Genomic DNA, 16684 nt, shown 5'->3' with positions numbered 1-16684 from the left:
TAAATTATTTTTTGAAATTATTTTTTTCTGTTATATCATAGGGTGATAAAGCAATTATGTTATGATGATACCATTATGTTTTTTTAGTACATATGTTTTAAAGAATATAATACAATATATATGATAATTGAATATAATAAAAGTGTGTCTTTAATACAATATACATGAAAATAAGAGTAATTTAATATAACTATGTTTTTCTTCTATAAATCGTCTCTATTTCTAATCATTTTAAAATGAATATAATAATTAACAATAAATTAATTTTGAAACTATTGTTTTCTGTTATTTCATGGGGGAGATAAAACAATTATGTTATGATACCATTTTTGTTTTAGGACATATGTTTTAAAGACAGACAAACTGTAACTTATAGAATACTATTAAATACAAATTTGAGTTTTGTCTTTAATAGATTATATATGATTATTGAATATAATGTGATATATATATATATATTAGGAAATCTCTATATATTTAAATTAGTTTATCATAAATTAATTTGGTTTCATTTTTTACTTGAAAAGTATGAAGTTTTCTATTTTTATTTGGTTTCAATTTTTTTTTTTTTTTTAGTTGGGTTGAGCAGTATTCTTTTTTAGGTTCTATGGTGTATGATTTCATTATAAAATATATTAGATGCTAAAATTAAAAAATGGAAGGAATATATTTTTGTAACAATGTTAAAAAAAATTCAAAAAGCAAACTATATAACAATTATCTTTTTTAACAAACTATACACCACATAATATACAAATAAAATAAAGTCAAATAAAAAGTAGAATGTTAAATTTAAAATTAATAAGAATAGCATGTGTCACAAAAGTAGAGTGCCAAATGTCACTTTGTTAGGCAAAGTTATATAAAATCTTCTCTTAATTAAAAAATCTTCTATATTTTTAAATTAGTCTATCATAAATTAATTTGGTTTTACTTTAAAATTATGAAACCATTTTCTATTTTTATGTGGTTTCACTTTGTTTATATTTTTGTTGGGTTGATCAGTTTTTTTTTTTTAGGTTCTATGGTGTATGATTTCATTATGAAATATATTATATATTAAAACAAAAAAATAGAAGGAACATATTTTTGTAACAATGTTAAGAAAAAAAAATTCAAAAAGCAAACTATACAATAATTATCTTTTTTTAACAAACTATATACCACATAAGATACAAATAAAATAAATTTAAATAAAAAAAACTTGAATGTTAAATTTAAAATTAATAAGAATAGTATGTATCACAAAAGTAGAATACTAAATGTTACATTGTTAGGCAAAGTAAAAACTTTCGGTTCATGAATAATTAATTGTACCACGAGCATTTGTTTTGGATTTGTTTAATTATATATTAATATTACGATTAGGATGGTCATATTAGGTTGGTGTATATCCACTACTCAACGTTATTCACATGGGATGTGTGTATAACCTACTGGTCGGCTGGAGAAGAATAAGATTTGACAAAATTCTTACAAGAATTAAAACTAAGATCGTCTAAATAATAATTAATTAGTAAGATTATTTGAGTCGAGATATTTTATAATACTTTTTTTTAATGAAAATCACGTAAACGTATATCAATTTTTAAGCGGATTTTAGGATTAAGATTTTTCTATTTCTACAGTAATAAAACACTTAAACTTCAATCCAACTTAATAACTAGAACTAGACACTTATTATTTCTTTTTATTTTTTGTGTGACATTATTTTTGTTACTAAATTAGTAGATTGTAAAAACTTCGTTTAAGACCATTATGAACTTGAGGTCAATCTTCCCATGTTTTAAATATACTCCGGTATAAATTGAGGTCATGTTTTGTGGCTTTTATTTAGTTTTGGTTTTTGATTTTTGGTATAGATTTTAGTTTTTACAAAATTTTGAATGTTTATATGTTTATTTTTGGTCTTTCAAAGTTATGTCAGGCTTTGAGTTCGTTTATAAGGTTTGCTTTTCGCAACTCTTTAGGAATTCTATTTCAGTTTACTTGGTTTAGGTTTTCTTTTTTATATCCATGAGGTTTTGAATGATTCGATTTTGGTTTTACACTAATACATTCAAGATTGCGGACTACAAGAATATGATTTTTATTTTGAATTATATATTAATATTACGATTACGATAGTCACATCACGAAGGTTGGTCTATCTTTACAAGCAACATTACTTTTTACTTTTTGAAAAAAGTTTGGCATATATTGAAATTATAGGTTTTTGATTTTACTACAATATACTTGATACCTCGTTGGGCTCCGTTAAGCACTATAAACCGAAAGAGATGACATAGAGCAAAGAAACCATGAAAAACCTGGTTAATTTCTCTTTAGAGAGAGCAAATAAATAGTTTTACAAAACAAAAAAAAGAGAGCAAAAAAACGATGAAATCTTATTATATAAAGTTGGGTTTTTCGAAAGTTAGTCATTAACAAGATTTTGACATGTGTAGAAGTTAATATTTAATTGGAGGAATTTGATTACAAAAAAAAAGAATTTTGTTTTTAAAAATATTAATAATGTAAAAAGATAATTATCAAAAAAACTTTGTATTATTATTTTAAAAAAACTCGAAACTAATTTTTGATAATAATAATTATTATATCAAAAAACTTTGTATTGTTATAATAATTTTATGAAATACAAAGTTTTTTTAAAATAATTATAAGATATATTAAAATGACATTTCATAAAATTCAAAATTATAATATTATTTACTTCTTTTTAATATTAAGTTATAAATTCTACAAAAAATATATAGAAAAAGGGATTAAGGAAAATATACAGTTAATTATTAATTCTAAATTTTGTAAATACTCAATTCTATATAAAAATTGTCTCATATTTTAATAATTTATTCAAAAACACTGTTTTCAACTTTTAATTGGAATATTTTAACGGGAAGCTAAATTTTTCTTATTGTTTTAAACCAAAATTTTCTCATACTTTCTCCTTTTTCAATTGGGAATAGGTAAGTTTAATATGTTGACAAAAAAAAAGATTAATATATGCGTCTTCTTTTCCTAATACTGTATTTTAAAATTTATTATAGTATTTTTAGATTGTTTTATCTAATTTATATTTTCGTCTTTGCATTATTTGGGATTCATATATTACCGTGCTTATAATTATCTATTGTTTCTTTAATTATACTAAATTATTTTTTTTTCTAATTTCTCAACCTTGATTGGTTGGTCATAAAACCTTCTTTTGTTTTGTAAACATAAGTATTACCATTATTCATTCAATCCCAAAGGAAGATAACGAGCAGAAGCCATCAATCTAATAGATGGATAAAATAGGCTAATTAAACACAAGCTTACAACACACATAGATAGATAGATTGAAAAAACATAAATCATTGTTGATAGATCCATAGGAGCTTAAAGATTGTGACACCCTGGTTTACGGAAAGGTTTAAAAGAATTGATTTGGCCACATATGTCATCAAAATGCATTTTTTTTTGGTCAAAGGTCCTCAGAGAACTTTGTGATGGGTGACCTTCCTGGAAGTGATGGTCGGAACTGTGTGAGTGAGGACAAAACACAGGAAAAGATCATTTATTGATTTGTAGGGTCGGTAAACAAGTTTTGAAAGTTTCCCAAACTGGCCATCGAATATGGGTGGATCCACGGGCCGTGAATAGATGTAGGGCACACTTAGGAAGGTGTTCCCATGGCTAAGAGTGGACATGAGCTCACTAAGCAAGGTGGCGGTTGAGGCGTTACAGACACAGATGCTACATCATGGTGTGTCAAAGACATTTCCACGAATACATTGAGAAATTTAACATTAGTTACTATCTGATATATCATGGTTTTTAGGTGTTTTTAGCCATGATATAAGTCTTATTTATAGAGTATTTTTGGTATTTTTAGAGTCTTTTGAGTCTTTATAGGAATTAGCATGGATGGGAGCTTAATGGAGCTAAATAGGAAGATTTGGAGCTTAATCAAGCATTGAGGCTGAAGCTGCAAAGTTGGGAGACGAATTTAGAGGATGCATCGATCGATGCAGATGATAGTGTCGATCGATGCTGGGCCAAAGAAGAAATCGGAAGTTTTCCCACAAGCTTTGAAGATTTACAAAACTGCCCCAAAGTTTTCTATATTTGCATCATTAGTCCCTGGACGTGTTTTAGAAATATTTATAGTATTTTTATGGTCATTGTTTAGACCTAAAGCTTTATTTTTCCTGCAACTATTGAGAGAGAAATCCCTGAGAGATTTTTAGAGAGCTTTTGGAGAGAAGATTCAAAACTCCTTTTCTTCTTCCTTTAATCTCTTAATGCTATCTATTTTATTCATGATTTGTGTTCTTACAATTATGTCTGAGTAGATATGCTTGTTAGGTTTAGGGTTTCTCATTAGGGATTTCATGGATTGTTAGATTGATTAATTGTTTGGATTCATTATCTTTCTTGTTCTTCACCATAGGTTGTTCTTAATGCTAGATCTTTGATTAGTCATCTGGATTTAGATCTTAGGATTATTGATTGATATGAGAATATAATTGATTTTCCTGACAAAAACCTTTGGTGAGCAAAATTATTTCCTGCAAAGAGATTTGATTTAGTAATTTTGTGAACTTATTTAAACTTGATTTTATTGCTAGTTTTTAACTTGAATTTTGCAAAGAGATTTGGATTTTCGGGTTTTAAAACTTAGATAATATTTGGAGTGAGAATTGATTTATTTTACAATTGTGTTTAGAGTTCAAGAACGGTGCTTAATTGTTGAATCTTGCTTGCTTGCTTAATTAATTGATCTGATTTTCCATGATTTCCTAAGAACTTCCCTAGACCTAGCGTTTAATCCTTCTAAATTTTACATCTCTTTTATTTTCTGTTTAATCTTTTAATTTAAATTAATATTTTGGTTTAGCATAATTAAAAGATTATTAAATCTATTGTGTGATCTAGAGTCCTTATGGATATGATCCCTAAGTACTACAATTGATCTCTTAATTTGAGAGAGTAACTCAGTGTTAAATTTGAGCATATCAAATTTTGGCGTCGTTGTCGGGGACTCTTGTGATTCACCATTCGATTAAAGTCTTTGATGTTGTCTAAATTTTTATTTTTTCTATTTTACTCACACGCATTTGTTTCTTTTCTCTTGTGTCTTTCAGGTACATGCCTAAGCCTAGCACCATGAAAAATCCTACTGGTCCAGTTGTTAAGCTTACAAACCAAGAGTTAAGACAACTAGAGCGTGATAACACAAAAGCAACCAAGTCAGCGAAGATGGCCAATACAATCATATTGAGACCTGATGAGGCTGGAGTTCTGAGGGATCGAGAGGGTCATGGGTACAACGAGCAAGGCCAGAAACTTGATGCTGAAGAACAAGTTATTCAGGAAGAACTCGTCGTGGTTGAGGATGATGCACGTGGCGTCGAGCGACGCAACGACGGCATCAATCGACGCAACCAAGAAGGCATCGACCGATGCAACGTTGGCGTCGATCGATGCAATGCTAGAGCCGATGTAGAGAATGTTCAGAGGCGACGAGACAACAATGGAGAGCTTGTCAAGACTCTTGCGTACTTCAACAGACCAGATTTGTTCTATGAGAACCGCTCCGCAATTGTCCCTCCTCCATTCCCTAGGAATGATTTTGAGTTGAAGCCTGCTTACTTTGCTCTTGTTGGACAAAGGCCATTCCAGAACCTGCCACATGAGAAGCTTCTAGACCATATTGAGCACTTTGAGGATATAGTTACAAGCATCAAGGCTAATGGAGTCACAGAGGACTATCTCTATTGCAAGCTCTTCCCCTACTCTCTTGCTGGGGAAGCTTCTCATTGGCTAAGACAACTCAAACCGGGATCTTTGACAACCTGACATGACATCAAGGTGGCATCCTTGAACTACTTCTATGATGATGTGATGTCTGATGAGCTGAGGATTAAGCTCTCCACCTTTAGACAAGGACCAGCTGAATCTTACAAAGCTGCTTGGATAAGGTTCAAAGCATACCATAGAGATTGTCCGCATCATGGGTTCTCAGAGGTACAAATGATTAGTATCTTCTTCAGCGGGATTGACTAGAGTTATCAAATGGCTTTAGATGCTGCTAGTGATGGGAACTTCAAGACAAGGTACCCGGATGAAGCTGAACAGTTGATTGAAAGGCTAGCATCCAGCAACAGTACTAAGAATGCGGACTTAGAGCGGAAAAGAGCACATGAGGGCTATGATTCAAATCATCTAGCTTCAGTTAATGCTAAGCTAGATTCAGTGCACAATCTTCTTGTGGGAAAGAAGTCTGTCCATTTTGCTGAAAATGTTGAGACTTTTGAGCCAAAGCCAGAGATTATAGAAGATGTCAACTATGTGCATGGAGCTGCGTATCAAAATCAGAGATTTGGTCAGAAGAATTCATTCTCAGGAAATCCAAACAGCAACTTCACAAGGACCTATGGATTTTCTTCTTACCAACCCCTCCCTCCACCCAATTCAGAGAGCAAGATGGAATCAATGATTAAGCAGATTCTTCAAGGTCAACAGAAGTTGACAGTGGACTTCAATGGAAAGATTGATTCTGTATAGACTGAGCTGACTGGGAAATTTGAAGCATTAAACACTCATATCAAGAAGCTAGAGAATCAAGTAATTCAGACTGTTGGGTCTGTTAAAAGGCAAGATGAACTTCTTTCTAGAAGAACAGGGATGAATCCCAAGCATGCTTGTAATGCCATTTTGGTGAAGGAAGTAGACGATGATACGGTAGTGGATGTTGCATCGACCGATACACACCAGCGTCGATCGATGCAACCACCATCTAGTGTCGATCGATGCACCACCATTATCGATCGACACCCCCCCACGCACAGCTCCGGTTTCTCCTCGAGTTCCACAAATCGATTCAGAAAAAGCTTATAAGCCTAAGGTTCCTTTTCCTAAGCCAAGAAGGTCCAAACAGGAGATTGAAGAAGCTAGATGCAAAGCTATGGTGAACAAGGTGATGATAGAGATTCCTTTGATTGATGCAATCAAGTTTTCTCCTGGTATTAAGCGGTATGTGAAGAGGATGGTCACCAATAGATTGAGTCCAAAGGAAGGAGCTTTGCTAACCAAGGATGTCAGCTCAATTCTGTTGAATCAGCCTCCACAGAGAAAGAAAGAGAGGAAAGAGAAAGTGGTTGTATCTGAGAAGGTGAGTGCAATGATCCAGAGTAGGATTGCAAAGAAGTTACCAGATCCTGGAAGCTTTGTACTTGATTGCTCTATCTCCACAGGAAGGTTTGCTCACTCACTTTGCGATCTTGGTTCTAGTATCAACTTGATGCCACATTCTGTTGTTGTGAGACTTGGGATGACGGATTTCAAGCCAACTAAGATCTCTCTTATCTTAACTGATCGAGCACGAAGAATTCCTAAAGGTGTCTTGGAGGATATTCCAATCAAGATTGGAGATTGCATGATTCCCACTGACTTTGTGGTGTTGAAGTATGACAACGAGCCTAGTGATCCTCTCATCTTAGGACGCTCTTTCTTGGCTACAGCTGGTGCCATCATTGATGTTAAGAAGGGACACATGCCTTGAATGTAGATGATCTATTCATGAACTTTGAGATGGACAAACTGAGAAGGGTTCCCACTATTGATGGTCAGACATTTTCTGTGGAGGTTGTTTCTGATGACAATCCGATCATAGAGCTTCATGGAGACATTACTGCTGGGTATGTCAAAGAGTTGGAGATTGTTGAGGATGTGAGTAAGCAAGTTGTTAAGCTTGAAGATTGGTGTGGTGATCATCTAATCAGTACTAGAGACCATGATGAGGTTCTGATCCATGACAAGTTGCTGGTAGATGATGTTTTTGTAATGGAATCACAGATTGCTGAGGAAAGTTGCAGAATCGTTGTAAGAGACACGAGTTGCAGACACAGCATCGATCGATGCAGCTGTTGCATCGATCGACACACCTCCACGAGAACGTCACAGTTGTCCAAAACCGAAGATACTCGAGTTGATTCCTTAGTTGCAAGTCCTACACTAGTTGTTAAGCTGAAATCTCACCATTCTACAGTCAAGAACCCACAGATAAGGCCAAGATATGCATCTTCCTCACCCAAACCTTCTCCTAACATCAATAAGAATTTCAAAGGTACAAAAACTGTTTGCAGTTAACCAAGCCACGAGATTATCGTAGAGCGCTTGTTTCTTCTGTTGATGATTTTGCAGGACTTAAAAGAAAGCCACCCATACCTCAGTCCCGCCCTGATCTGGTTCCTCACATCCTTGGCAGATCTCATGCATCTAAAGTTTATACACCACCTTGGATGAAGAGGAAATTCTCCCGGAAGCATTCATTGCCATGTTCCGATCCACCGGATGCCTGAGATCCGACACAGTCAAGCTAATGACTGAAAAGAAGCGCTTAGTGGGAGGCAACCCACTCATAGGTTTTTCTTTTCCACTTTGATTCATTTTTATTTTTGTTTTGAGTCAGTTTGAATTTGTATTGAATTATGAACTTCTATCTATCATGTTGCGTTTAATCTTGTGTTTAAGTGATTCTTAGCAGTGCTAGCATCCAAGGAATGAGAAAAACACAAATTAATCGCAGCTAACTCATGAGTAATGTTTGAACTCTCTGCATCTACAAAGTGCATCAACCGACACACCATCAACATCGGTCGACACAGAACATCCAGTTTGGTAACACGATTTTGTTCACAATTTCAATACTTATTCGTTTTTGTTTATTTTTCTTCGCCAATCTCTTACTTGATAGCACTGGGGACAGTGTTGTTTAGGTCTGGGGGAGGCAGTTACTAACTACGTTTTTATTGTTGAAAAAAAAAAAATTGGTTTATTGAGTCAAAATTTTTGTTGGGAACTATGATTTTTCTTTTTAGTGTACTGCTTGGTCTATTAATGCTGCAGATTGAATCCACAAATCCGACTAATGAAAAATCCAATGGCTGACCAGTAAACCAGAGACATCTAAATTTCCAACAGAATCCACAAAAGCCTGAGGTAACTTCTGCACTTTTATTTTTAACTCATCAAGGAGATTGATGTTCATAGATCTTGACTCCTTGTTCATATATGACAAGTAAGATTTCAAAAGAAAAAAATTGGTATTCCTCTCCTTTATTAAAGTTTGAAATATTTTTCCTCAGAGCTTTGTTTAAAAAAAAAATCAAAGATGAGATGATTTTGATCAGTTTAGAGAGGTAGGTAAATTACCTGTGACCTCATTATTCTACTCTTGAGTCAAATGATCACACAAAGCTTGGAAGCGAGGGGTAGGTAAAATACCGATGACCCCATTATTTGCCTACAACTTTGAGAAAAAAAAGAAGAAGATAAAATAGAATAAGTCTGGGGGAGAGAAAGAATACCACATGTTGTACAGTTATATCTTGCTTGTTATGGTATTGTACGGGAATGAGTCTAGAAGGTTCTTGATATTGATCAAATTGATGAGTCCCACCAATGAAGGCTTAATGGAGGAAGTAGTGGAATTTGGTTTGAATTTGGGATGCTATGAAAGTCAACGGAGAAGTACATGGTGGTTCGATTTAGATTTATCTGGTAAGCATATGGATTATGGTTTGGATGATCATGGCATTACTTTAAAAAGAAAATGAGTTCCTGCGTTTCAAACCTCTTTCACAAGTCTAAGTTTATGTTTTGCTTGAGGGCAAGCAAAGACTAAGTTTGGGGGAGTTGATATATCATGGCTTTTAGGTGTTTTTAGCCATGAGATAAGTCTTATTTATAGTCTTTTTGATATTTTTAGAGTCTTTTGAGTCTTTATAGGAATTAACATGGATGATAGCTTAATGAAGCTAAATAGGAAGATTGGGAGCTTAATCAAGCATTGAGGCTGAAGCTGCAAAGTTGGGAGACGAATTCAGAGGATGCATTGATCGATGCAGATGATAGTGTCGATCGATGCTGGGCCAAAGAAGAAATCGGAAGCTTTCCCACAAGCTTTGAAGATTTACAAAACCGCCCCAAAGTTTTCCATATTTGCATCATTAGTTCCTGGACGTGTTTTAGGAATATTTATAGGATTTTTATGGTCATTGTTTAGACCTAAAGATTTATTTTTCCTGCAACTTTTGAGAGAGAAATCCCTGAGAGATTTTTAGAGAGATTTTGGAGAGAAGATTCAGAACTCCTTTTCTTATTCCTTTAATCTCTTAATGCTATCTATTTTATTCATGATTTGTGTTCTTACAATTATGTCTGAGTAGATCTGCTTGTTAGGTTTAGGGGTTCTCATTAGGGATTTCATGGATTGTTAGATTGATTAATTGTTTGGATTCATTATCTTTCTTGTTCTTCACCATAGGTTGTTCTTAATGCTAGATCTTTGATTAGTCATCTGGATTTAGATCTTAGGATTATTGATTGATATGAGAATATAATGGATTTTTCTGACAAAAACCTTTGGTGAGCAAAATTAGTACCTGCAAAGAGATTTGATTTAGTAATTTTGTGAAATTATCTAAACTTGATTTTATTGCTGGTTTTTAACTTGAATTTTGCAAAGAGATTTGGATTTTCGGGTTTTAAAACTTAGATAATATTTGGAGCGAGAACTAATTTATTTTACAATTGTGTTTAGAGTTCAAAAACGGTGCTTAATTGTTGAATATTGCTTGCTTAATTAATTTATCTGATTTTCCATGATTTCTTGAGAACTTCCCTAGACCTAGCGTTTAATCCTTCTGAATTTTACAACTATTTTATTTTCTGTATAATCTTGCAATTTAAATTAATATTTTGGTTTAGCATAATTAAAAGATTATTAAATATATTGTGTGATCTAGAGTCCTTGTGGATATGATCCCTAAGTACTACAATTGATCTCTTAATTTGAGAGAGTAGCTCAGGGTTAAATTTGAGCATATCACTATCAAAAGATTTTGTGACGTTAGAAAAAAGTTTTTACTTTCATTGGTTGTTGGAGCAAGCCATTTTGAGATAGCAAAAAGAGGTGAACATTTTCTCTCCACACAGAAAGAGGGCATAACAGAGGTTCTCTCTATGGTGGAAAAGGTTGGACACAAGGTTATCTCCTCAAGGGAGGAAGGCGGAGCCAAGGTTCTCTCCACGGTGCAGGAGGTTGGACACTAGGTTCTCTCCATAAGGGATGAGGGAGGAGCCGAAGTTTTCTCCATGGTGATCATACATTATTTTGATAATACATCACTGATTAGTATATTATGTAATATATAAACACATTAAGCCAACTATTTTACTTTCACTTCTGCATAGTTACTATCACAAATACATTGAGAAATTTAACATTAATTACTATCAAAAGATTTTGTAACGTTAGAAAAAGGTTTATACTTTCATTGGTTGTGGGAGTAAGCCATTTTGAGATAGCAAAAAAACGTGAACATGTTCTTTCTATATAGGAGGAAGGCAGAGCCGAAATTCTCTCTATGGTGGAGAAGGTTGGATAAAAGGAGAAAAATCGATAATCCAACAATAGTTTATGATTGCTTGGATACAAGGGTTACAAGACACAATGCCACATGTAAGAAGATGGCAAATCGGAGAGGTGCAACTAACGGTCGAAGAGTTGTAGCTCTTGCCATCAACGAAATCCGGTGAGTAGAATATTCTCTCACTTTATTTATTTACGTTCTTTTTATTCAAATGATTCACATTATTATTCCAAAGGGACAACCGTTTTTGCACATACATACTATTCACCTCGAATTTGTTCCTTTAAAATTTGCAACAATTTTGCACCCTGAAATCATTGTAGCCAAACTGTATAGTGCAAACTAAGACAACCAAAGCCAGTAACCCAAAGCAATATATAAGGGCTTTCAATCGATGTATAATCTCAAAATCGGCCGATTCAACCTCCTGCTTCTTTCAAAAGCTTTCATAAACTTAATTGACAATAATGGGTAGAATTAAATTATCCAAACAAATCCAGAAAAGAAAAACAACATTTCCCCTATCAACCCTCCATCTTTGCCTTCAATCCAAATCTTTCCATATTCCATACTCAGCTTATATAAATACGAACAAATTCTATATTTTTTTTTAAAAAAAAGAAAATAAAAAAATTGGGAACCAACTTGCCTGGCTCTGCAACGGTGGTGGGGGGCTTGAGGGTGTCTTCGGTTTCTTTCATTTTTTGATTATAAAATGAATTGTTAAAGAAAAAAAAAAGAAGCTTCTCATGAGATATCATCATCATCATCCTATCCTCCGCTTCTTGGCGGTATTCAAGCCTGTTGTCTTGCAGATTGGACAAAGATTCTTCTGTTTCAGCCATTCTTTAATGCATTGGCTATGGAACTCGTGCCCACATTCTAGTGTCCCCATGTCTTCTCCTTCAGTGTATTCCTCCTGCACCAAGTTTTCACCGTTCATACTCAGATGAATAAACAAATTTAATACTACTTTCTTAGTGTTATTGCAGCAACTCAATGTATACCTGACAAATACAGCATGGCTCTGCATCTTGTGGAGACTTTGTGTTGCTTTTGTACTTTCGTTGCTTTAACCGGTTTGATATGGTTTCCTCGTTTACACCCGTACAAACATCTCCAATCCGCTCTTCTAGTGCTAACAATTCCTACAGTTTATGAACCAGAGGAGTGAGGTTAATTACGACTTAACATGACTCGACAAAGATTTATGGTTCGTTATGGTTTTTTTACCTCATATGACATGTTGTCTACATCAAGCCGCATGTCTCTATATCGGTCATGAATACCAGCAGCACCATCAAACAGTACTGACTGATTTAGAAGCATGACGTCCTGGAAAACAACCATTTATGTTCCTATTAGGCTAGTTCGTCTAGAATTCAACAGAGACAGAACATGGCAAGTTCGAATGTAGATAACTTTGCTATAGTCAGGAGAAACTAACCTCAAGCCGCAAGTTATTATTAGCATCCCTACGCATGACATCCAAGACATTCTGCATCTGTCCAAAAAAACAAGCGCAATGTTAGTTCTATTGGAGCCTAAATTTACAAAAACCATCCACATTAAAGGCTACATTATGAAAGCAGAATTTGTATGAGCTGACCTGGGACACCATAAGTCTGCTTCTTCCTCTGCTTGCAGCTGCCAAGGCCCGCAAAGAATGAGGAATACCAACCACACTATCACCTTGCCTATCAAACCACGGACCTGCTCTCGCGTAAGCCCGACTATGCATCTGACTATTATCACCACCCGGCTGAAGTACAAGCCCATCCGGAGGGGCAGGAGGGGCCAACGGACGAAGTGTTGGATGATCACCAGATCTCTGGTTTGTAGCATCTACTGCAAGGGAAGAAAGCAAGGACCTACGGACAAGTTCAGACCTTTCAGACCTTCTTTGATAATGTGGTGAACTCTGGTAAGGAGTCCATAGATTAGACGATGGTGCTGGAACACCTGTTGTTGAGCCTGTCCTCGGCAATGATGATGCAATATTCAGGTTTCCACTTGTTACATTTCTGGTACTCTGACTACGGGCCAAATTTCTGAGTTCAGGACCTGGAACAAACATGAGATTCTCTTGAATATTCCCGGATGTGCTTCTCGTCCTTGTTTCATCTAGATGAAGATTTCTCTCAACAGGCGCAGTAGAGTTCGATGTTCCACCCGCTAGTGAGCCCTCAGTCCACTGAAATGGTGGTAGCATGGTCCTTGAAACAGGTGGTATGCTCACAGCAGGAGCATTTGGGCTACGAGAAAAGACAAATGACTGTCCAGGTCTCAGGTCCAATGAATGTTGATCTCCTGGTAAGAGTCTTGATAAATTCGACTGGGATGGAGGAACAGGTCGCCTGACAACAGTACCCGCAGAAAATGCAGCTACGTTTACAGTTTCTTGCTGATCTGAGGGATTACTTCTGACACATACATTTCTACTGGAGCTCTCTCCAATCGCAGAAACAGGAAAATTTGGAACAGTACCGGAGACTACTCCTCTTGGTCCATTGTCGAGGGAGCCAGATATGTTTATCCCATTTCCTGGCCTATAAACGGAAGACGCTGGTGTCCACGAACTGCTTTCTCCACGCTGGAAATCACGATAACCTCCTGAAGAAGATTGACCAATACTGCCTTCAAGAGCTTTTCTCTTGCAGGATGCACGACGACCCTCTACAGACGAACCTGTTCCAAGACTGTTCTCTTCAAAAGATCTGACTGGTTGTGAAACCCTGGTCCCTGGTCCATTAGCTTCTAAGAAACCAGACCGACCCCTATATGGACTAATATCATCATGAATTTCTATATATTCTGCATTCAGATTGACATTCTGAACAGGTTGATTTGTGCCTGATGGTTGCCCAAACACTGGATCTAAATCAATTATTTCATTTCTTCGTCCGTCAAAGCATCTAGTTTCCATTCTTGGCTCATTGTGACTGGCAGGTTCATCCTTTGTGCCACTAGAGCTAGCCTCACCGTGGCCAAATCTGCGTAAATCCTGTTGCTCGCGATAAACTGAGTTTGCAAGCGAAGCGTTTGATTCAGAATTTGCAATCATGTAATCCTGCAAGTCATTATCACCAAGACTGTGAATATTCTCCCAATGATCTATCACACCATTACTCGAAGAAGAACCATGCTCAAAATTCAAGGCCTCTGATAAATAGCCAAGACTGGCCCTCTCTCCCTGCATCTTGGCTAGAAGTTAACCACAGTTACACTCGAGAGAAGAGAACTCACGAGACTTCCCTGCTCTCAACAATGTGCCTAATGGGGGAGACTGCAAAACAACAAAGACAGCAGATCACTCAGTAACAAAGAGAACAAAAAGGCTTGTAAAGAAACAAATAAACACACTCAATCAAACCACAGCTTCTACAACTGTAATACTAAATGGCACCCTGTGATTGCATATACACTCACATAACCTGCTTCATCTAGAAGAGCACAAAGAGCAAAAGCTCACTCAAAGCAAGACTGCTGCAACTAACTAGTATACAGACAGATGCAATTCTAGGTATATACAAATGGAGACTCACTTCTACATGTGACACCTAACTAAAACATAAATGATTTAGCAGGAAACTGATGACACATGAGTTTATTAACAAGCTTGAACAGTAAAAGGCAGATGCGAAAGAAAATTCATATGATCAAGTTGACACCTAATTGTCAACTTCGAAATCAAGCATCAATGAAAAAGAAGGTAAAAATAAAAGCTAGGACCACGCAACAAGCATGCCAGTTGAAACAAAACTAAACAATATAGGGAAAAAGAGTGAAAACATTTTACTCAACTACCACCACCTCGATGGCATCAGGAAAAAAAAAATAAGAATCAAAATGTACAGACTAAAATAAGGCACTGCCTCATGAATGACATATCAACTAACCATCGGTATACAAATCACCGACCAAAGAAGTTAATAAAAGTATCACAAATCCTCAATACAAAGCAAACATATTGGAAACAGCAAGGTAAAAGCAAAGGCAAAAGAAATCCACAGCTTGAAGGTAAAGCATCATCACATAAACAATTCACAAACCTCAAAAGAACCAAACTTTTCTCACAAAACAAAACATAACAACAAGTTCATAGAAGTAAAGATCCGATTCAAACGGCTAAAACCCATTAAAAAAAACATGTTTTTTCCTTCTCAATCAATAATCAAATCGCACCATAAGAACAATTCTACAGAATTTGAGACAAAAATTTCAAAAAAAAAGAAAAAGAAACCGATTTCGAAAAAAACCCACCAACCGATTCTCACGTGTTTCGATCGAGCTTTGAAAACCCATCAGAACCCAGAAAGACATTAAAAATCAAATAAAACAACAAACCAAACATGAACAGAACATAAATCGATCTAAAGAACCTTATGATGAATAAAAATCGAAACTTTAATGAAAAAAAACACTCACCGATTGAGAAAGAGAGAAACCTTACCGCTTTGTGGAGAGAGGAGGAAGAGGAGAGGGAGGAGGAGAAGGAAGAGAAGAGAGAATGAGGAAAAAGGAAGGAAGCAAAAGCCACAACCAACAACAACACAAATGGGAACAGAAAAGAGGATTATTAGGAGGAGACGGCAATGTGTAATTTACCATATAACCAGAAAAAAGTTCAATTTTTTTATAAAGGAAATTGAATAAAAAAGAAAGAAAGCAAAACAAATTGGTCATGAGAGAGAGATGAGAGAGAGAGGTTAAAAAAGGTCAGTAGTCATAAGAACAGTTTCCAAAGACACAGAAATTGAATCGCTAAAAAAGCCTATAAAAAATCAACTAATAACAACAAAAGAAATTCATATTTTAAAATTTAATGTGTAAAATCTTAATTTAATAACGTTGAAGAAGAAGGAGATGCAAGTTGGCTTAAGAAGAATTAACAGATAAAAAAAAAAAAAAGAAGTTTTGATTTTTCTTTTGGGTTTGCTAAGCAAAATTGTTTTATGATGTCCCACGTCCCAACCAAAAAAAGTTTCTCAGCCTTTGCCTCTTCTTACACACGTCCCTCGTTTTAATTTTTTTTTCTTTTATTCGTTTTAGATTCAAAAGTTCAAAACTGAACCAAACCAAAACCAAACCACAGCAACAAGTCCGGTTTCTTTCCTTTTTCTGTTTTGTTTTGTTTCCTAAGTTGCCATGTAACTTCGGTCTACTTTCTTATTCTGTTTATTTTTAAAAATATTTTATTGTTTATTTTTTTCTTCCATTAGCTATAGATTCTCATTTAAAATAAGTACAAAAAGTAAAGTATA

The 16684-nt window shown here is 35.0% G+C and overlaps 1 protein-coding gene across 2 annotated transcripts; it reads right to left on the bottom strand.

Annotated features, from left to right (window-relative positions):
• Nucleotides 1–11854: 11854 nt before the first annotated feature.
• Nucleotides 11855–16440, bottom strand: LOC104725180 (putative E3 ubiquitin-protein ligase RHG1A). 2 transcript variants are annotated; one of them, XM_010443795.3, is made up of 6 exons: nt 15849–16440; nt 13030–14706; nt 12868–12924; nt 12654–12755; nt 12428–12568; nt 11855–12339 (listed from the first exon to the last, which is right to left on the bottom strand). In XM_010443795.3, the coding sequence occupies exons 2-6, from the start codon at nt 14617–14619 to the stop codon at nt 12187–12189; spliced, it is 2043 nt and encodes a 680-aa protein (XP_010442097.2). In that variant the 5' UTR covers nt 14620–14706; nt 15849–16440; the 3' UTR covers nt 11855–12186. The 2 variants fall into 2 exon arrangements, with proteins under 2 accessions (XP_010442097.2, XP_010442096.2); XM_010443794.3 differs by having other exon boundaries at nt 15874–16440.
• Between the last annotated feature and the right edge of the window lie 244 nt (nt 16441–16684).

The sequence above is a fragment of the Camelina sativa genome, chromosome 11 (assembly GCF_030686135.1).
Source record: "Camelina sativa cultivar CO46 ecotype springtype chromosome 11, ASM3068613v1".
NCBI classification, from domain to species: domain Eukaryota; kingdom Viridiplantae; phylum Streptophyta; class Magnoliopsida; order Brassicales; family Brassicaceae; genus Camelina; species Camelina sativa.
This window is presented reverse-complemented; position numbering and strand designations above follow the sequence as displayed.

Bases quoted from the DNA above. Each gene is read 5' to 3' on its own strand.
- LOC104725180 (XM_010443795.3), bottom strand. From the start codon at position 14,619: ATGCAGGGAGAGAGGGCCAGTCTTGGCTATTTATCAGAGGCCTTGAAT. The intron at 12,925-13,029 runs GTCAGCTCATAC...TTTTTTGGACAG, and splicing joins GCAGACTTATGGTGTCCCAG to ATGCAGAATGTCTTGGATGT. The intron at 12,756-12,867 runs GTTAGTTTCTCC...GTTGTTTTCCAG, and splicing joins ATAATAACTTGCGGCTTGAG to GACGTCATGCTTCTAAATCA.